Source organism: Amborella trichopoda, chromosome 8 (assembly GCF_054954075.1).
Source record: "Amborella trichopoda isolate Santa Cruz 75 chromosome 8, AtrichopodaSantaCruz75HAP2 v2.0, whole genome shotgun sequence".
Lineage (NCBI taxonomy): Eukaryota > Viridiplantae > Streptophyta > Magnoliopsida > Amborellales > Amborellaceae > Amborella > Amborella trichopoda.
Genome location: NC_142343.1, coordinates 44,364,334 through 44,386,422, shown reverse-complemented (window position 1 = coordinate 44,386,422; position 22,089 = coordinate 44,364,334). Strand labels below are relative to the sequence as shown.

Below are 22,089 nucleotides of genomic sequence, written 5' to 3'. Positions count from 1 at the left end.
TGAATTTTTTTTTTTAATCCATGATCGAACTTTTTGAAAATTTGTTAATTTTTTTTTTAATCCATGATCGAATTTTTTGAAAATTTGCTGTACTTTTTTTTTTAATTTCTTTTTATCCATGATCGAATTTTTTGAAAAATGATGATTTTTCGAAAAGATGTGAAAATCGTGATAAAGTTTTGATTATCATGATGTATTAAACATTTAAACCTAATTTTTAATTTTTATTGTTTGAGTTTGCTGTAATTTTTTTTTTTTTTTTTTTCATGATCGAATTTTTTGAAAATTGATGATTTTCCGAAAAGATGTGAAAATCGTGACAAGGTTTTAATTATCATGAGGTATTAAACCATATTTTAAATTTTTATTGTTAAAGTTTTTGTTGAAAAAATTGTATGTTGATGGATTATTTATGCAAAAAAATGCATGTTATTATATTTTCAATACAAAACTGTATTTTTTTTATTTGTTGTTCATGGATTTTTAAGTTGGAATGACTGATGTTAGCCGGCTCTTTGAAGAATTGTTTTTATTATTAATTTTTTAATGCAAAAAATGTATGTTCTTGATAATTGAGTTGTAGCCATGTTTGGAGCTTGCATTTTGTATTATTCTAAATGTTTGTAATTGATATGTACGAAATATTATTGTCAAAAAAGGTATTTTGCAATAACAAATAACAACGAATATGACTACATGAACTACCGCAACATATTATCACTACATATTGTGATTATTTTTCTTTTTGAACTGTCAGGTTAATTTAAACTTTTTACATCTTAAAACAGTTGAATCATGTCAAGATCTATAGAAGACCCTGCATGGCAACATGGGGTCAGACTTGATCTCAACAAGAAAGACAAAATTATTTGTAATTACTGTCAAAGAGTGATAAGTAGTGGGGTACATAGGTTCAAGCAACACTTGGCAGGGGTTAAGGGAGAAGTTTCTGCATGCACTAGTGTCCCTAGTAATGTAAAAAAACAGATGGTGGCAATTCTTAATGCTAGCAAAGGTAAAAAAATTGCCAAACATAGGACATATCAATATTCGCATATTCATCCAAAAACATGAAAATTCTTAATGGAGTACCCTCATTTTTTATTGAATTCCTAAAAAACAATATTTATAATGAATTTTAATAATTTTTTCGGATTTTTTTGAAGCTTTATTCTGACCGATTCACCCGATTCCGATCCGGACCGCCGATTCGCCGATCCGGATCGCCGATTCGCCGATCCGGATCGGTTTTTGAAAAGCCCGATCCGGGTCACCGATCCGGTTTTTAAACCATTGGCCTGAAGAGTTAAGATTTAAATATTAAAAATAATAATAATATATATATATATATATATGGAATTTCTATAAAGTTTATTTCCTATGAAGAAAAAACTAAAGTCTTAAATCAAAAGTCTAAACCTCATTCAAAAAACGCCTTGGGCATAAGAAATTCAGAAATACGTGGTGGTTCTAAAATTAATTTCAAAATACCTTCCGCATCATAAATACCTGATGGCTCTAAAATTAATTTCTTCGGCCAATTATAAAATTTGTTGTTAAAAAAATAGTACACATTTTGTGGAAGCAGGAACACATGAAAATGGACCGTCTAGATAATATGTCATCAGATAAATACTATTTTGAAAGCTTGAAATCTTAATATTTTTTAAGACTATAATGATCCAGGTTGAGAGGATCGATTTGAAAGATTTTCACTGCTATAATTGCAATTTTTCATGAGTTATTGGAGGTGAGGCTTACCTATTGGTTGTAATTTGCATAAGGTTGCAACCCTAAACCATCAATATAAGGCACACCTCTGAACTCCATCGTGTGGCAATGGATCTGCACTAGAATGGCAGGTTTTGATCAGGTCTATCTAGCTCACATGCCCAACAGTTGTTGGCCTTGACTCATTGAATCACTGCGGATTTGATTTTGGCCTCTAACGATATGTACCAAAACGAGGCACCAGCTACCCTTGAATTACTTGGGGGTATAATAGCCTGGCCTGGCCCTGACCCGGTACCAACAACTAAACTTGACCTAGGTTTAGGTGTGGGTTTAAAATTTGGACTGGGGTCCAAAACTTATACCTGAATACTATTCAGGTATGAGTCCATATAGACCCAACATGAATACTATTATTATTTAAATAATACTGAATATATAATATTTTAATTAATATAACTCTATTTTTTAGTTATAATATTAAAATTTATAAATTTTGTTATTTTTGAGTTAGGTCTAGGTCCAGGTCCAAGTCCTAGTCTGGGTCTGGGTCCGGGTCCGAATCTCATTAGTTTTTTTCCCTGGTTTGGGTTGGGATGGGCCCGACTCGTACCCGATGCGACTCTTAGCCACCCATGGCCGGAGGCACGAAAAAGCGCAGCACAGGCAAAATGTTTTTTCTTGGGTGAGAAACGGCAAAATGTTGTCCCAGCCTTGTGTGTTTTTTCTTGGTCAAATTTCAATCATCATTATTCTATTAAAATATTAAAAGGACAATATTTATTTGGTCAAATTTCAATCATCATTATTCTATTAAAATATTCAAAGGACCCCACCTCAAGTTCTCGGTCAGATTGAAACTTTGAATCCAAACATGGAACCCAAGAAAATGCTATCAATAAATATTATTTTTGCCAAATATTTTAAGGAATATTCACAAATTTCAATAGTAAATATACCTTGAATCATGATAAATGCTTAATAAATGCCTGCTGTTACTACTGTTAACCAGATGTCCTTTTTGCAATAATTAGCAAAATGGTTTTGTTAGGCTACAATACCTTTAAAAGCCCTCAACATTTTCTCACATTCACAACTGTAGTAATTTTTTTCAGAAAAATTGATAAAATTTTAAAAAATAAACTCTTTAATCAATTTACCGCTAATCTAACTTTTTCTAGCAACTTCTCCCAAATATAATGTTTCCTAATAAATACGCTCAAAATAGCCCAGTTCGATTTGGGAATTGGTCACCCCCTTTCGATTTTATATATGTATAAAAAAACGATTGAGTCTAAAAGGGAATTGTTGGTTTTGCACAATAAAATGGCGATTCGGGCTGTTGATTCACATATCCGTACCGGTTTTTTATCGATTCATTGTTTTTTCACGTCTTTTTTTGCTAATTCATTTTTTTTCACATAGTAAAACGGCGATCCCAACTGCCAATTCACTGATGCGGACTGATTTTTGGGTGCCTAATCCGGATCACCAATACTTTTTTTAAAATAAAATTGTTTCGTGTTGGCTGGACCGTCTTTCTACATGTGCGATCCACAAAACTGCAAAGCATTCATATTAAAGATAGATGAAACAATGGAAACTACCGGTTCAAACGTTTTTTTTACAAATAATAAATTTTTATTTATTTATTCATATTAATGTTCTCCATGTTAGACATTACACATCTTTAAAACTTAAGTCTTAAAACTCCATCTCAAAAATATATTTGTTAAAAGGCTCGCATTTATAATCTCCGGTTCTAAATAATTTTTATTACCAAAACTTGTCACCCTACTAATTTGGCCAGATATATGAGTTATTTCATCTATGGTTTATTATTATATTTAGTGAAATTTATCAAAATACATCCAACTCATCGACTATTAAATCTTTTACTCGTTTCAACTATTTTGACACTCGATCATGTGTATTTTGAATGGAATTTTTAAACTAAATAAAATAAATAAATAAAACATTATAATTCACCTCGAAGATGCATTTTGATAATTTTTTTACTAGTAATGACTTGTTAAATGTAGTTGTAATATTGAAATAAAAAAGCACAAAGCAATCGTGTGGTACACGGAGACGATGCTTTTGCATTTGTTCTGATAGGCAAACACCTAGCTGGAGGATTTTCTTTTTATTTTTTATGAATTTTAAAAACTTATAAAGCATCATTGAAATAAAAAATTATATTTAAATAAATTTTTTATTTTTTATGAATTTTAAAAACTTATAAAGCATAATTGAAATAAAAAATTATATTTAAATAAATATTTGAATAAAGCAGAATGACAGATCGATATTCGTGTAACCAACGTCAATCAATTAAAAAACAACTATGATGATGACAATGACAATGACATTTCCTCAAAACAATATTCTTAACCTCAACAATCGTAGATCTGAAAATATGGATTATCAGTCAAATCTTGTAACACATTTTTTGCATTGTCCATTCTCCAATCTTCACAAATTTGTAAGATTTATATTATTTTTGGAACTTTAGACTTCATTATTAACATACAAAATAAGTTTTCGGGCATCACCAAGGTTCCTGGCTCCCATACTCATTTTTGGGAGGAGTTTCGAAATGTGACTTAACTTTTGTAATTTTATATTTATATGTGGTTTATATAAGCACCAATCCTAGAGAATTAAAGTAAGGCTTGACTCGAAATCATGCCTAAATGCTAAAAACAATAAAACAAGTGCATTTTAAAAAGGGAAAAGTTTATATAAGGTTGCAACTTTAAAGTGTAGAAGTACAAATGCACTTAAAAAATCGATCGGAAAAGGTTGTTTTAATGTTGAAAGACCCTCTAATTGATCATCTCGACATTGATATGCATGAATGTGTAAAAAAAAAGATTTTGGGTAGCAAAAATAGTACATCTTACAACACATTATCTAGACCATCCATTTTCAAGATTTTCACATGTGTATAGATCTACATGATTTTAACCATTTATGGAGTTTAAAATTTTATAATTATATATGAAAATATAATTTTAGATAATACTAAGAATATTTTACTCAAAATTACATGTTATAGTAAAATTTGGAGGTGCGCCTTAATTGGATTGTTTAAGGTTGCAACCTTATTGAAAATATGCCATTTCTATAAGCTTGAAAACGAAGTAAAGCCTCACTTTGAATCCTCGTCCAGAAAGTACCTTAGGCATCAGCAAATTCCAGGACGATTCTAAAATCTACTTCCAATACAAAATATCAAATTTGAAGCTAAAAAAATAGTACAATACTCATTTTTATGTAAAAAGGATGTATACTTACCAAAAAAAAAAGAAAAAAAAGATAATATGTTATAACATACACTTTTTTTAAGTATTGAAATCCTTTTTTTTTAAAAAAAATCGACTCTTGAAATCCTTTATTTTTTTAAAATTGTAATGGTCTAAGACTGGAAGATCGATTTGAATTTTTTTTGATGGCAGAGCTGTAATTTTAAATGAATTTTGAGGGGAGACTTTATTTATTTTAATACGGCTGCAATCCTATTTGAGCATTTTCCTCTTGGAAAAAACAATTCACCCTTAATATGCGTATATGTGCTTTTTCACTTAACCCATAATTGGACAGGGAAAAGAAAACAGTACATATTTTTATGATAAGATTTGCTCCAAAGATTGACCCCCTCTCCTCATTTATTCTCATTTTCAACGCACAAGAAACTGGTGTTCCCCTCCCCTCGCTTCAAAACCCGTTGCAAAACCGTTTTATTGTTAAAAGCGGTTTTCGCAAACCGCTAGAGCCGCTGGTTTTCAAAACCAGGTGAGTAGTTTTATTCTTTGCTATGATTTATATGGATTCTTGTTTCGATATATTTTTGTTCTTCAAGAATTAGGGTTTGAGTTAAAATGTTTTGAGAGCAGGTTCCTGGTCTTGCCATTTTGTTAGGCCCCTTTTTTCCAGGGTTTCCGGATAAATGGGGATTTTATCCATTTGAATTATCCTGGAAAAGTTGGTTTTTGGGTTAATTTTGGTGGATTTCCAGAGTTGGAGGGCATCTATTTGAGGTTTTTGATGATAATTGTTTTCTCTGCAGTCTGTTAAGGTGATTAGTTTATGGAAAATCTGGACTCTTTTGATTAGTTTCTGAAACATCTGGACTCTTTATTGGTCGTTTTGAGTTTTTGCTTTAATCTCTCTCTCTCTCTCTCTCTCTCTCTCTCTCGCTTGCAGAAGCTGGATGTTCAGATGAACCCTAATGAGTTATTATTTCTTTTGATGGATATGGTGTTTGTTTTGGCAGCATGAATTTTGGGTAGCTCTTCAATTGGATTAATTTGGAATTTTGGGGCACTAGTTGGAAACCACAAAAGGATTTGGTTAAATTTTTTTTGGTGGTGTCTGAATTATTGCTCAAATCTCAGAAATTACTGGAATTTCTTTCAGGCTCCTGAAATCTATGTCAGATGACCCTTTCTGGTAATTCGACACTGAATTATTCGTTCATTTAGATGGGCGTGAAAAGGTTTGCCATCACCAATGAACATTGATTGAAGAGAGGAGAAGTTTGCTTGCCCACGAGTCATATGCGAATGTGAAATCAATTGTGATTTGGGCTTTGGGTTTTTGCGACACAAGATACAATTTTGACTTACGAGTTTCGAGGATTTATCCAAGGTGCAGTTGTGGCTGTATGTTATGATCACTCGACAATTGGGCATTTTTCTGAGCTGAGTTATGAGCTTGAATATGAACGAGTGAGAGTCTTTCTTATACATTAATTTCTTTGGGCATTCAAAAAGTTTGAGAAGAAGGTTTCACCTCTACACGGTGTGATAGAGGTACAACTGCACATATTTTCCTTCTCAAATGCAAGAAATTGAGTTACTTGAACAGTTATCACAGAGATAATTCTTTGGATTTTGGTTGGCCTTCAGTAAAAAAACTATGGGTTGGCAGCTCAAACCAGTGGCTTTGCTTTGGGTAGTTCTAATAGTTCCATGGGGTTCAACCATGGCCAATCCTGATTTTGAAAAATTCAGTGGGAGAAGTTTATTGGAAGCTAATTCTCGGAAGAGAATTGGGACTGCACCTTCTAGGAACTTAGAGAGCCTTGTCATCGATGGGTCTGGTAGAGAGGCTGCATTTATTGAGTCAAAAGATGATAACCATATTTTTGAAGAAGGTAAAGCTCGAAATAGCAGAGTTTCAGTGTCAACGGTTGCATGGTTTACATTGGCAATGGCAGCTGCAACGGGATTAGGGGCAGTGCCATTCTTTTTTGTGGAGTTGGAACCTCAATGGGCAGGTGTTTGCAATGGGTTAGCAGCAGGGGTTATGTTGGCTGCTAGTTTTGACCTTGTGCAGGAAGGACAGGTGTATGGTGGTGGCAATTGGGTTGTGTTTGGGATCTTGAGTGGTGGAGTTTTCATATGGGTTTGCAAGAAGGTGAGGCCCCAATTGCATTTTTTATGTTTCCTCTTTTATTTTTTATTTATGAACCTGAATCTTGTTTTTTTTATTTCTCCTAAGAGATGCAACTTTTTGTAAAGTTAGCTGCTTGTTTTTTAATTTTTTAATTAAATTAGATATCAAGCCTGAATTGTTTGGAAGGAAAATAGACAGTGAGCTGTTCTGATGCCACATTATCTGATGTTTAAGATAGAAGCGCGTACTCTGTTTTATTGCATGTTCTGATTTTGGATATTCCCATAAATTTAAAGGTGTTATTTTGTGCATGGATGTCTAAAATTCCTGTCTACCTCATTCAAGTACACTTTTGTATGTCCAGAGTGTATTTTACTATGTCCAGAATGTATTTTACTTGTTTCTCAAGTTCAACAAGTGATCATCCTTTATCCAGACCCTGAATGATATAGCCATCATTATTTTGAATTCAATGTGTGTATTTGTTAACTTAGTTGATTAATTGATGGAACTATGAAAGTTCTTTGTGGATGAGAAATACAAGTTGGAGGTTTTGTTATTGCTCTTGCAGTGGGAACTTCTTGGAGTTCCTTATAGAGGGAGCTTTGATGGGTGAACAAATATTAGGTTCAAGGTGGAATTGGGGCATAAGCAACTGTATTGTGTAATTATTTATTTATTTATTTATTCAATTTACCTTTGAAGTATGAAGCTAGACCTATTCATCAATCAATGTTTTATGGATCTTGAGTATTGACTGTTGAGACGATGTACAAGGGTTTGCCATTGAATCATGATTTCAAGGATGAGATCAGTAGTGGAATTTGCAGGTTTTAGTACACATTCATTGAAAATTTATCGTTTCTTTTATGTGCAGTTCCTTGAAGAATATGGGGAAGTAAGCATGTTGGACATAAAAGGCGCAGATGCCAGAAAGGTTGTTCTTGTTATCGGAATAATGACTCTTCATTCTTTTGGCGAGGGCTCTGGTGTTGGGGTTTCCTTTGCTGGCTCCAAAGGGCTCTCTCAAGGTGTTCTTGTCACGTTGGCTATTGCTGTTCACAACATTCCTGAAGGATTAGCTGTGAGTATGGTTCTTGCATCAAGAGGGGTTTCTCCACAGAATGCGATGTTGTGGAGTGTTATTACTTCTTTACCTCAGGTAATTGCTTGCTTATGTTACCTGTATATGCAATGTGTATCACTTTGTGTGGTTCTTTTGTTTTTATGGGAGGGTATGGCTTGATGGTTGTGCACTTTGGAACATATGAATATTCTTTCTTTCCTGATGATGGGCTGTGATTGTTTTGTCTATAAAAGGAAAGCAAATGATAATCTAATGGAATGTCTTACTGGTGCTTTCTTTGGTGTTTGATTTGTACTATTGAATTACATTGGTTGGCATCCTCATTTAGTTTCAGAAAATCAGATCTCAATAGATTACTTGATTTTATTCGGTCAAAAATCTTAATATGTGCAATGAAAATGTCGATGAAGTTATCTGTGAGCATGAATTTCTGGGTCAGAAAAACCATTTCTGGACTTTATCTAATGAGGAAGTGTGAACATCTTTTTTATGCGAGGACGTTCTCTGTGGTGTTTAGTTAGTTTCCACACTTTCTGTTGCACTAAAGAATTTCTTTATACTACATTATTTTTAGCTGATTTTTCTCCTAAACTCCATGGATATTTACTATTTTCTACAATGATTTGATTATGATGGTTACGCTGATTATCGGTGAAATTCACCGCCCTTTAGGTCTTCTTTTTAATCCTGTGGAACTGTATCACTTTTGCTCGACTTTGCAATAAAATGATACATAAGACATGGACTATCTATGGGACACATTCTTGTTCTGTGGTGCATGGTTCTGCTTGGTTGGGTGTTTCTACGCCCCTGTTTCTTTATCTTTGAAATAAATTATGGTCAATAACATATTTGTACCTTCCCTTTTTCGATACACTTTCCATGAAAAGTTAAATTTAAATAAGTATTGAATTATGTCTTCACTGGATTGACTATGATGTTGCCTATTGGTGTGTGCATGTGAGAGAGATTTTCATATTTGTATCACTTTCTGTTCCTTACCATACCTTCTGTGGTTGTGTTTTAGCCTTTGGTAGCTGTGCCCTCCTTCATCTGTGCTGATGCATTTCACAAATTCCTGCCTTTCTGCACTGGCTTTGCTGCTGGATGTATGATATGGATGGTAATAGCAGAGGTCCTCCCTGATGCTTTCAAGGTAATTTTCTTATTTCATGGAAAGGGGAATTATGAAATTGTCAGTGGTTTGCACTCTTTTGGGGTGGAAGAGAGGGTGGAACAGTTTGGTATTTTTACGTACCTTGTTGCACAAGAGTTGTGAAGTATAATTCATCTGATGAGATTTATGATTGATGGTCTCTTTCTTGATTGCAGGAAGCTTCACCTTCCCAAGTTGCGTCAGCTGCTACACTGGCCGTGGCATTCATGGAAACACTCAGCACAGTTCTGCAATCATTTGGCCATGGTTACAGGCATGTCTTCTAATCTATACCAAGAAAAGTTGTCTTCTCATCATAGAATCTTAGATACTCAGTAGCAGCTAGTAGACATAAAGACAGATACAATATATATATATATATATATATATATATATGCACAACCATTCATGAGTCTTGTATAAATGGGTGGCCTTGATCTTTTATGTGGATGACTTGTAGTTCATTTGCATTCTAGCAATGTGAATTATTCAGTTAAAGGTCAATTCTGCTACTTACCTTGACCGTTAGTCATAAGGCTGGCAACAGCGCGGGCCCAGGCGGGGCATGGTCTTGGTCCCTAAGGCCTGGCCCAGGCCAGGCATAATGAAAATTTTAAAAAGATAAGGGAGAAAAACCGTTCTGGACCTGACTGTACCTGCCATGATCCCTTTCCCAGGCCCAGCACTTCCTGGCCCAGCCCTCAGGCTAAATTTTGTGGTCCAGGACCGGGCTTTTCCTGGCTGAGTGTTGCTGTTTCGCCAAATACCAACTGTACATTTTAGGCCCTCTTTTTTACATGAAAGAGTATTAAGTCTCTTTGGAATCCAGACTGTTATGTTCTCTTTCTTTGGGTGGGCACAACATTATTTGAAAGCCCATTCTATCGAATATACTGGCTTAAGGACCAACTTTATTGCCAATTTCTCCCTTAGTGTTGGGGAATTGGAGAGGTTATTGTAGCATATTATTTAAAATGAAGGAGAGAGATCTCATTATCATCCTGTCCATTGAGAGGAGGTTTGTAAATTGAAGGCAGATTAGGATTGAATTAGGGATCAGGAGGATGATGTTAACACACCAAATGTGTAGCAATCTTTGAACCTTTTATTTAAAAAAAAGGAATGAATCCTTATCAAAGAAATGGAACTTTTGAATCCTTAACCACTCCAACAAGTCAGGAGTCATGCTTGAGGACCAAAATTTGCCTCAATTAGGATAAGGCAGTTTAAAATTCAACACAACTGAAATTCACCCTCTCGAACTGATCCAAGCATACCAGATTATGGTTGTAAAGCACAATGAATTCAATTTTTTCAAAGAAAAATTCAACATAACTGGGATGCATATATTTTTTACCTGAACAAGCCGTGTGTGTGCGTACTGCTAGCTGAGTATCTGAACTCTCGCGATAGGTGGTGGATTTCAACTGAATCTCTCTCTCTCTCTCTCTCTCTCTCTCTCTCTGTGGCGAACTAAATTTCTGAACTCTCTCTCTGTGCTTCTAGCTGAATTGATGAACTCTCTCACCCTCTACTGCTAGCTGAATTACTGAACTCTACTGCTAGGTGGTAGATTTCAACTGAATACTCTTGAGTTTGTGTGGTCTGATGTAACTTGATGTTATCTATTTTTTTTCTTTTTTCTCGTGAATGCAATATGCATTCTCTCTCTCTCTCGCTCTCTCTCTTCCCCCCCCCCCCCCCTCTCTCATCCTGTGTTTCTGATTAGGTGCAAGTAAAACTAATCAATCTGTTTTCTTTTGAATGCAGCTCAGAGCATGCCTCAGGATTTCTCGTCTCCCTGCTCTTTGGCCTCGGCCCCTTCCTTGGGGGGGCCACCCTCGTCGCCCTTGCCACTGCCCTTCGTCTCCAACACTCCCTCCTCTCCGCCTTCTCCTCGGGCATCGCCTTCATCCTCGCCTCATGGCGCCCCCTCCAACTCCTCTTCTCCTCCAAGCTCTCTCTCCTCCCTACTCTATCTCTCCTTGCCCTAGGCTCTACTCTCTCTCACACGTCAACCACCTCTCTCCGATTAGTTCAACGCAAAGCCTCTCTAAATGCACTAAACGCCCCTACCCTCTCTCTACCCTTAAGTGCCCCTACATTACAAGCTTTTTTGGCTTCCTGCACTATAGCCCTTCATGCTCTAGCTGAAGGCTTAGCTTTGGGGGTCGCTGCCCCTAAAGCCTATGGTTTAGGGCGCCATATGCTATTGCCTGCATCTCTTCATGGATTACCGAGAGGAATGGCGGTCGCGAGCTGCGTGTTTGGGGCCACTGATGGGTGGAGAATTGCGCTTTTAGCTTCAGCTTTGGCTGGTTTGGCTGGACCTATATCGGCTATTGGGGCCATTGTGTCAGGGATCGGGTATGAGGGGTTGGACTTGTTTATGGTATTTGCATGTGGATGGTTGGTTCCAAGTTTTTGGGGAGTTCTCAGTCGTGCATGGAGGGTGGATAGTAGGAGGACAGTGTTTGGTTTGGGGTTGGGGGCTGTGTTTGCGATTTTGTGTCTTGCAAGCACAAGGCTTGTTTGCTTACACACGCCGTACTGTGACTCGGCGCCGGAGGCTGTGACATAGATAGAGAATGCTCATGTGTGCAGACGGGGCTTTGCGTGTCTATAATAAGTGTGGACTGTGGGGGCGATGATAGGCTTTTAGTTCACTGTAATGGTTACAGTATGAATCATGATAACATGGTCCCTTAGGAAGAGAAATTTTCAATTTTTTCATAATTTCCAGGTGAGAATTTTACTTGAGATGAGTATACAATAAGACCGTTCACCTTTGGGGCAAAAAGTTTGCAATCACCTTTGATCATCAGATGTGAAAATGGGTGGATGGGGGTGTCTTATTGATGGTGCTCGAAGATAGCGAACTTTTCCACCGAACCTTTTGTGGAGGAATGGCACATAAGCTGTTTGATTTTACATCTGATGGTTAAGGGTTTATGTGACTTATCAAAGGGGATGTTTTTACTGTGTCCATTACCTTCTCTATTTGGCTTATGAAAGGGTAATGGTCGCACACTATCTACATTTCCTTTGTTTATACACTACTATGAATAGTGATAACACTGTGCCTATGGAATTTGTAAATTTATGGGGAGAAATACAAAAACATGGAGCAAGAAGGGCAGTCTCTGATTTTCTCTCTCGCAGTCTTCATTACTGGTCTGTTCGATCTAGGAATCGACTGCGTTGGATTGGGGCAATGGCAATCCCAGGCTAAATAAATCTGGAATCACTCACTCTGGTTCATAGCTTTTTTCTTTTTTATTAAATACATCCTGGGCTGATTTGGAAATTATCCAAGTCAAACAAGGCAAATTGAGGGGGAGTGAGAAACTGATTCGCATTTTTGAATCACTGGTTTTCCACACCACAGTTACCAGAGTTAAGCTTGTGTCATGCCTTCGGAATTCAGTTTCTTGCTCCTTTGAACCTTTTCAAGTTCACCATTTTGAAATTGAAATCTAATTCTATGCTCAACAGGAGGATTTCTTACAGCCCTGCTCAAATATTTTGCCTAGGCCCAGGCACAACCCTAATCCAAACTCTCATATTCGGGCTAGACCCTGACCCAGCTCAACAATACCATTAAGGCCGGTGCCAAAGCCAACTTGGTCCTAAAATGAATCGGGCTGGGTTCAGGCCTGGCCTAGCCAAATGAATTTTTATAAGCACAATGTTTCTCAATTATACGACTTTGAAATAACTCCTAATTTTCATAGGACATTATAAAACGTTCAAGGGGTCGTCACTTGGTGTTGCGGTAAAAGGCTCAGTAAGCGCAAGAGCGTGGATCTAAGTCCTGAGAGCGGCTATGTTGTGCATAAAAAGTCAAAGGTTAAAACTGTTTTCAGCTCACCTCCCTTGGAACCTTGTGTAGGCACGACCAGCACCGGGTCATGACCCTTTAGTGTAAAACGACCTTAATGCTTCTTCAAAATAGATACATTTTGTGTCTTTGTCCCCAACAACACCATAACATTCCATGTAATAGCATGGGTTATATTGAATTGGTTCACTCATCAATTTTGGGAACATAACAGAAAGCAAAAGGCTTCTACCTTTTGGTGGGGACTTAGAGCTAGAGAGGGGGAGGCAGGAGGTAGGGTAGAGAGAGAGGGCTGGAGGAGGCTTTTCAATGGGGAGAGAGAGAATGAGCAGAAAGTTTCATATTCGAGAGAGGAGGATTTCAGTGTATTCCATATTAATCTATGGTATATAGATTGGGATGTAGTTTCTGAGGCCTCGGTCCTATGAAAAAAAAGAGAGCTTCACCTTGAAACCTTATCAATAAAATACCTTGGACATGGAAAATCGCTACGATAGCTCTAAAATCTATTTCCACCATTGGTTATAAACTTTGTAGCTCAAACAATAATACAGATCTTGCAGATATAGGAACACTTGAAATTAGACAATTTGAATGATGTATAACAATATGCAGTATTTTTAAGGTTTGAAATTCTACTTTTTTTTCACAACCATAGTTGTTGAAGTCAACTTTATCGATATGAAAGCTTTCTTGCACTGAAACTATATTTTTGGTGGGTTTTGAGGTGAGATTTTGTTTTTTTTCATAAAGACTACGCGTTATTTTAACATTTTCCTTGTAGATTGTAACCTTGGTATCATGCGTCATAGACCATAATACCTAGTGCAATCTTGCCCTTCACCTAAAACCTCAATGGAAATTGCAATTTTGGATTAAAAGCTTTTATAGTGACTTAAAAATTTATTTCCTGTAGTTTTAAGGGGGTGAACTTCCAAAAATGACACATATATGATATGCATGGGCAGTCCAAATAATACATTACAAATTTTTTTTTTTTTTTTTAAAGTATCTAAGAGAATAACCTATCATTTATAAAAATGCGCTCAAGGTTAAGTGATCAAGGTAGCAACCATAATGAATTCCATTCATCCCACGAGTAAGGGATCATTTTCCCTACTATTGTTAGGGCTCCAAGTTCATTATTTCATAACCATGCTTCTGACGAAGCTTAGGTCTTATATAAACCTTTTCCTACGCTGAATTTGTGAATCATTTTATATCAATAATATGAGAAATGATCTTATAGGACCCTCCTCCACTCATGTGGGTAGAATTCAAATGATCTCATTAAAGTTGGCACGGATCTTTAAAAAAATCAAGTTCATACCCATGTAATAATTTTTTTAGAGATCCGTGCTAACTTTAAAAGTGATATTTTGAGATCCTACACATATGGATGGGGAGGGTCCTGTACTGTAGGATCATTACTCAAATAATATATGCTATTTTGGGCCATTACGAATTGACCAAGGTTGGCCCGGAATTAATACTTGAGCCCACTTTGAATTGGACTAGGGCTGGCCCTGACCTCGACCTTCTCAAATGGAATTCAGTCCTAGTCTCATCCACGGGCCTTGGAGTGTGGCCTGAGTTCACACAACTTGCCATTTTGTAGTATCACTAAATATAAAATAGGATTGTCTACAAAGGGATTATTTATCTTTTATATATATGGAGTTCACAAAGATGGCTTGGAGTAAGTTTTGAACTCAACAAATATTTTTGTTGGAACTTTGTGTTTTATTCAATGACACTTTTACAACTATCTATTTTGAAATTTAAGGGACAATAATAAATGTGACCTTCATATATAAAAGATAAAATGCGATTTGTATAAAGCCGAAGCTTTAAACAATCAAAGTAGAGCACACCTTCAAATAGTGTTGAGAAATATGGTTTCAATACTAAAAATCTTTTTGATAGCATTAAAATATTTTTTTATCTTTAACTATAAAACTTAAAGTTACAAAAAATAGTGTAGATTGAGCAGAATCTATCAAAACTTGAAAATTTTGAAAATTGATGGTTAAAAAAAACGTTTCAAGATGGATTATTTTCCAAACTTAAAATTTATTTGTAAAGTGGTCTTAATTAATCTTGACGGGATGTGAAATTAAGTGGCTGTACTTATTTCATTGATCAATTTTAAAGATTAAAAAAAATATTTCGACCTTTATGACACATCTAAGCTATTCACATCGGACGGTTGTAACTGTGACCTCCAGTTTCAAAGGGCAGAGGTTTTTGTAACTGTGACCTCCAGTTTCAAAGGTAAGAGGTTTCATTGCCTTGTAAAAGGGTAAAATAGTAATTATTGTGTCGTTTCTCTAATCAGAAGCCTCTACATTTCTGTTCCACTATAAACAGAGGAAGCCATGGCCGAGAAGCTCCGAGCCTCGCACTTCTTAGTCTCTTTATTGATAGGTTTTTAGGGTTTTCATCGATTTTTAGGGCTTTCAGAGAATGAAGATTCTTCACATTCCTTGCTTGGAAGACAACTACGCATATCTGTAATTACAATTCAAATCCCCCTTATTTATTTATTTGGAGAATAAGGTTTCTGGATTGATATATGATCTTCTTTGGCTTTAGGGAATGAGTTCTGAATTCTAATTAGGGCATTGGGTTGCTTTTTTAGCCTGGTTAGGGTTATTGCTTCCTTTGATGGCTCTGTTTCCTTTTTTTGACTTTCGTTTTTCGGATGATTGATAGATTTAAGGAGAAGAGATATATTTTTCTATGTGGGTTCGTTTGTTTTCAGTTATTTGATTGTGTTTTACTAGGATTTTGGATGAGAAAACCAGAGAAGCTGCGGTTGTTGATCCAGTTGAGCCTGAGAAGGTCTTGAAAGTTGCAGAAGCTGTTCATGCAGACATAAAGCTTGTTCTCACTACTCATCATCACTGGTATGAAAGAGTTTCCTGTGGAGAATTATCATGAATTTAGTGTTAATTGTTTTTACAGTTAATGGATATGATACTTTATTGTGATCGATTCATTTTAGTGAAAGATTCTATTTTTTTTATATATATTTTATATCACCTTATAGGCATAAATTGAGAAATTGATCGATTTTAATTAGAATAAATTGATAAATTTGATGATGGTTTTTGCTAAGGCCTATTACATAGTTAGTTTTATTGGGAATTTTTCATACTTGTGCAAATGTTGGCGTTAGTGTTAATTTTTTTTTTTTCAAAATTGTCATTGATAGGATAAATGCTCTCAAATTGTTGTTGTGATTGTTCTGATAACAATATTCCATGCCAATTGCTTGAATTCTTTCTTTTATCACTAATACAAATTTTTTTTTATTAATATCTTTGTTATCTCTCTCTCTCTCTCTCTCTCTCTCTCTCTTATTAGATACCATACCTGACACAATTTTTATGTTTTTTCCCTAACCCAAATTCTTAGGGATCATGCTGGAGGAAATGACAAAATAAAGGAATTGGTACCTGGAATAAAAGTTTATGGGGGAGCATTGGACAATGTGAGGGGTTTTACTAATAAATTGGAAAGTGGTGATAAGCTCTCTTTTGGAAGTGATGTCAATGTCTTGGCTCTTCACACTCCATGGTATGTTTCGTGAATTTGGTCTTAACTGTATCAGTGTTTTAAAGCAAGGACTCAGGCCGGGACTCCCTAGGATCCCAAGCCCGAGTCTGGCAACTCAACTTTGCAGAGTCTGGCAGAGACTCATTGGGTCCTAAAAAAAAAAATTAACAATAAAGTACTGGGAAATGGTGGGATTCAATCAGTTCCCATGGTTTGGGATACATACTCGGTAGCTTGTAGTGTCCGTGTAGCTTGGCTGAGTCCAAGTCGGACATGCTTAGTTTTTGAACTCTGGCCTGTATCAATGGTATGTTCGGTTTTCTTGTTTCTTTTTGTCTAGAATTCTTACCAATTCTCAATTTTCTCAATCATTCTTTAAGAAAAAAAGAATAAAAAGAAACTGTTCAAAGTACTTAGTAGTATGACTTCACATAGAGGATCTTTAGTTACCACCAGCTTGTTTTACTCAAGATAAACAGGTAAGATTTGAGTTTAACAAACAACCCAGGAAGATAAAGGCTAACTGTTTTACATGTGATGCTGATACTTGTATACTGATTTTGTACTTAATGAAATGATGTTGTCAATGAAGAATGCAAGTTGATGTTAACGAATTTAAGTTGCTTTTTTTTCAAATCTGTTCAAGCTTATGTGGTGTTCTGAATCCTTTTCAAAATTCTCTTCACAAAGGTCATTGTTGTAGCTCTGAAGTTTTGATCCAGGACATGAAGCTTTCACTATTTGTTTGACAGTTTGACTGATCTGCCCTAATATTTATCGCATGTTTCTTCAGTGCCACAGTGATTTTTATTAGATATCATTATTCATTGACTCTTATTTTGTAGTATTATATGTATAGTCGGTTGCAGCTTTGGGTTCTTTTTTTTTTTTTCCCTGGTCATGATAATTCATTGAAGAGAGAATTTTTTTCCTAACAAAAAACCAACACACTTTTTTGTTTTGCTTTGCTGATGTGTTTCTTCCCTATCTGTATTATACTAAATGACGACAAAGTATAATAAACACAACTAATTACAACATTATACGAAGGGTGCAGTTTATATAAGGTGCCAACTTTAAACAATCAAAGCAAGTAGCACCTCCTAACCTTGCTGGAAGATGCAAATCTAGTGTTGAAAACTCTTATATTGACTTGAAAATATGTTTCTACCCATAATTATGAAATTTAAAGCTCTAAAAATGGTAGTGTTCAAGCAGATCTATAAATACTAGAAAATCTTGAAAATGGACAATCCAGATAATGTGTTACAACATGCACTATTTTTAATATCTGAATCCTTTTTTTTATATCCAAACATCTTGAGGCCGAGATGATCAACTATGGGGTTTCCAGCATTCGGACAACCTTTTACAAATGGTTTTTTAGGTGTACTTCACTTCTATAGTATGAGGACGCCTTGTATATACTTTTCCTTTTATGCTAGACTTTGAAATTTGGTTCTATAGTATAAGGTTTGCACATCATGTAACAACTTTTGCCTTATACGATTGACTTTCCTATGAATTTGGTGTTACTAGCCACACCAAAGGCCATATAAGTTATTTTGTAACAAGCAAAGAGGATGATGATCAAGCTGTTTTCACTGGGGATACATTGGTAAGTTATGAAGATGGATTCATGATACACTTTGCATTTTTAAGGTCTAAGCAGTTTCTTAAAAGTTCAGGAAAAAAGGGAAGCCATTAATGTGTCTCTACACGTATAGTTTATATGTGTCTTGAGACAAACCACCGCCTGATCTTGATTGGACTATTGAGAATGAGCTGACGTGTCACAAATTAGCTCGAGCTGTTCATGTAAAGCCATGAGTAATGTGTGGCATTATTATCGGGTTACTCCCAGCAATCCTATCAAGATCGAATAGATATCGTTCTCGTAACATATATAAGTTATATGTGCATAGTGACAGATAGAAAGCTTGCCAAAAAAACAAAAAAAAACAAGAGGTCAAGTAATTTGTTTTCATGTGAGATAGGGCTTTTCCATCTTGTTTTCCTATTTTAATTGTTCATTGAGGACTATGGTAATGCTGTTCTTGCTACTTGATTTCATTATTTGCAGTTTGTAGCTGGTTGTGGAAAGTTTTTTGAAGGCACTGCAGACCAGATGTATAAGTCATTGTGTGTGACATTGGGTTCTTTGCCAAAACCTACTCGAGTTTACTGTGGCCATGAGGTAAGATTTTCATTCTTTTCCTGTTATTATATGGCATCCTTTTATTATCCATTGTTAGTTTGTCCGCAGCATACTCTTTCTTGATGTTTGTTCAGAGAGAGAGAGGCATAGAGAGAGACAGTCTTTTACAAAATTCAAATGTCAATTCAAATTGATTTACATGCGAAGCTTGTGCACGAGAATCCTGCTCATTTATTTTATGAAGCTTGATGGTCAAGACTTTTGCCCATCCATAGCTAATTACCTGTGTTTTATCAGTATACAGTAAAGAACCTGCAATTTGCGAAAACTGTCGAGCCAGAGAATGAGAGGATAGAAAAGAAGCTTGCATGGGCCATGGAGCAACGCAAGGCCAACGAGCCAACCATCCCTTCGACAATTGAGGACGAGCTCGAGACCAACCCATTTATGCGTGTTGATCTTCCTCAACTCCAGGTAAATCTGACGACATCAATATGGGAGTACAAAAAATTTCGCATGGTTTCCATGATTTAATTGGAAGTGATCCAGGTTCAGTTTTTCTTGGTTTATGGGGTGCCTCTAGTTTTATGCGACAAGTTATGTGTCTTTTGGTTGTTTATTTCGTACTTGGTTGGATGTTTGATCTCTTTGCTTTACAATGGTTTGGGATTTTTTTTCAATGCTAAGTGGTTTCTATGTAGGCGCATCTGGGTTATAGCTCACCAGTTGAAGCTCTAACGGAGTTGAGGCAGAAGAAAGATAACTGGAGAGGCTAGGGCAGGTACTTGGAGAGAGAGAGAGACCCATGTGAATTTATGATTTCATGTGACTGGTATGAATAGGGAAGTCAATGCTCGAGTGCTGTTGTATATGAAAATCTCTGATGTGTTTCTGAGAGAGAGTGAGAGAGAGATGTATTTGAACATCTCTGATGTGTTTCTGAGAGAGAGAGATGTATATGAAAATCTCTGATGTGTTACTGTGAGAGAGAGAGAGAGATGTATATGAAAATCTCTGATGTGTTTCTGTGTGTTTTGTGTGCCTGCACACGCACGCATGTGAGAGAGAGAAAGAAAGAGGCATATGAAAATCTCTGATGTGTTTCTGGTGAGAGAGAGAGATGCATATGAAAATCTCTGATGTGGTTGAGAGAGAGAGAGGAAATTTGTAAATGTGTGAGAGAGGTGTATGAAAATCTTCGACGTGCTTCTGAGAGCAAGACAGAGAGGTAGACGAAAATCTTTGATGTGTTGAGAGAGTATTTTCATTCTGATGCGTTTCAGACAAACGCATATAAATGGAATGGAGTATGCACTCCATTAAAAAATATTTAAATCATATCTATTTAAAATTTATGTTATACATGAATTTTTATATTTTGAATTAAATAAAAATAAAAAAAAATACTTTGAACAAAAGTTGGCCAAATATCCTTAAATTATTTTAGAAGTATTTTGGTTGACCTTTTTTTATTAAATTTCTTTTTATTTTTATTTTTATTTATGTGCCAAATAAAAATACATCAATGCCCCAAATTATAGAAATATTGTTTTTAAATAAGGGTTTAAGTTTTAATAAGGTTGCAACTTTAAAATGTAGAATCACATATGCACCTCAAAAATCTATTGAAAATATTGTTTTAATGTTGAAAACACCCTCTAATCGATCATCTCAACATCGAGATGTATGAATATGATATAAAAACTTTTGAGAGTCTTGAAAATAGTGCATCTTGCAACATATTATTTAGACCGTCTATTTTCAATAGTTTCATATATTTTACAAGAAAATTATATGTTATGATAAAATTTTAAGGTGTGTTGGTTGCAATCTTACAGAAACCGCACCTTTTAAATAAAGGTTAAAATAAAATATGAAATTCTTTTTGGACTATTGGATGATACTGGGTTCAATCAATGATCCACATTATAGGGACCATATGTACCATTTCTTTGTCCATAGCCCCAAAAATCACAAAACATACGAATGGTGGGTGGAGTTTGTTCTTGAAAAGGCACATGTTATTAGCACCTCTAGCATGCCACCTACTCTAGAACAGCTTTAGGGAGTTTCACACAATTCGAACAGCTTTAGGGATTTTTTTGTAATCCATGATCGAATTGTTTTTGTTTTTTTGTAATCCATGATCGAATTTTTTGGTTTTGTGTAACCCATAATAGAATTTTTTGTAATCCATGATCGAAATGTTTGTTTTCTTTTCTTGTAATCCATGATCGATTTTTTTGTTTTTTTTGTTTTTTTTTGTAACCCATGATAGAATTTTTTGTAATCCATGATCGAATGTTTTGTAATACATGATCGAAATGTTTTTTTTTTTTTTGTAATCCATGATCGAAATGTTTGTTTTTTTTTTTGTAATCCATGATTGAATTTTTTGTTTTTTGCTTTTTTTGTAACCCATGATAGAGTTTTTTGTAATCCATGATTGAATTTTTTGTAATCCATGATCGAACTGTTTTTTTCTTTTTTGTAATCCACGATTGAATTTTTTGTTTTTTTTTGTTTGTTTTTTTTTGTAATCCATGATCGAATTTTATGTGATCCATGATCGAATTTTATGTAATCCATGATTGAATTTTATGTAATCCATGATTGAATTTTTTGAAAATTTGTGATTTTTTTTTTTCATCCATGATCGAATTTTTTTTTGTAATCCATGATAGAATTTTTTGAAAATTTGTGATTTTTTTTTTAATCCATGATCGATTTTTTTGAAAATTTGTTTTTTTTTTTTTAATCCATATTATTCAAAGAGAAAATGAGAGAGATGATGATTCTGAGGCCACCTTATCCCAACCATATTATTCACATATCGAGTCCCAACAGCAACAGTGTAGGGATGAGCACGAAATACTGTAAATTAAATGCTGAATGGCGGTTCATGCAGGGAAAGAACATATCAATATTCGCATATTCATTCAAAAACATGAAAATTCTTAATGGAGTACCCTCATTTTTTATTGAATTCCTAAAAAACAATATTTATAATGAATTTTAATAATTTTTTCAAATTTTTTTTAAGCTTTATTCTGACCGATTCACCCGATTCCCGATCCAGATCGCCGATTCACCGATCCGAATCGATTTTTTAGAAACCCGATCCGAATCACCGATCTATTTTTTAAACCATT

At 35.3% G+C, this 22,089-nt stretch overlaps 2 protein-coding genes across 4 annotated transcripts; both read left to right on the top strand.

Annotated features, from left to right (window-relative positions):
• Positions 1-5,586: 5,586 nt before the first annotated feature.
• LOC18432401 (ZIP metal ion transporter family) lies at positions 5,587-12,177 on the top strand. 3 transcript variants are annotated; one of them, XM_088874016.1, is made up of 6 exons: positions 5,587-5,812; positions 6,154-7,155; positions 8,012-8,296; positions 9,249-9,377; positions 9,554-9,651; positions 11,148-12,177. In XM_088874016.1, the coding sequence occupies exons 2-6, from the start codon at positions 6,655-6,657 to the stop codon at positions 11,956-11,958; spliced, it is 1,824 nt and encodes a 607-aa protein (XP_088730142.1). In that variant the 5' UTR covers positions 5,587-5,812; positions 6,154-6,654; the 3' UTR covers positions 11,959-12,177. The 3 variants fall into 3 exon arrangements, with proteins under 3 accessions (XP_088730142.1, XP_020521806.1, XP_088730141.1); XM_020666147.2 differs by having other exon boundaries at positions 6,011-7,155; XM_088874015.1 differs by having other exon boundaries at positions 5,941-7,155.
• A 3,435-nt stretch (positions 12,178-15,612) lies between these two features.
• On the top strand, positions 15,613-20,027 carry GLY2 (Metallo-hydrolase/oxidoreductase superfamily protein). Its single transcript, XM_006842507.4, has 7 exons — positions 15,613-15,731; positions 16,005-16,127; positions 16,639-16,800; positions 18,319-18,397; positions 18,863-18,976; positions 19,235-19,411; positions 19,639-20,027. The coding sequence occupies exons 1-7, from the start codon at positions 15,685-15,687 to the stop codon at positions 19,711-19,713; spliced, it is 777 nt and encodes a 258-aa protein (XP_006842570.1). The 5' UTR covers positions 15,613-15,684; the 3' UTR covers positions 19,714-20,027.
• Positions 20,028-22,089: the final 2,062 nt, after the last annotated feature.

Bases quoted from the DNA above. Each gene is read 5' to 3' on its own strand.
- LOC18432401 (XM_088874016.1), top strand. From the start codon at position 6,655: ATGGGTTGGCAGCTCAAACCAGTGGCTTTGCTTTGGGTAGTTCTAATA. The intron at 7,156-8,011 runs GTGAGGCCCCAA...TTTTATGTGCAG, and splicing joins TCATATGGGTTTGCAAGAAG to TTCCTTGAAGAATATGGGGA. The intron at 8,297-9,248 runs GTAATTGCTTGC...GTTGTGTTTTAG, and splicing joins TTATTACTTCTTTACCTCAG to CCTTTGGTAGCTGTGCCCTC.
- GLY2 (XM_006842507.4), top strand. From the start codon at position 15,685: ATGAAGATTCTTCACATTCCTTGCTTGGAAGACAACTACGCATATCT. The intron at 15,732-16,004 runs GTAATTACAATT...GTGTTTTACTAG, and splicing joins GAAGACAACTACGCATATCT to GATTTTGGATGAGAAAACCA. The intron at 18,398-18,862 runs GTAAGTTATGAA...CATTATTTGCAG, and splicing joins TTTTCACTGGGGATACATTG to TTTGTAGCTGGTTGTGGAAA.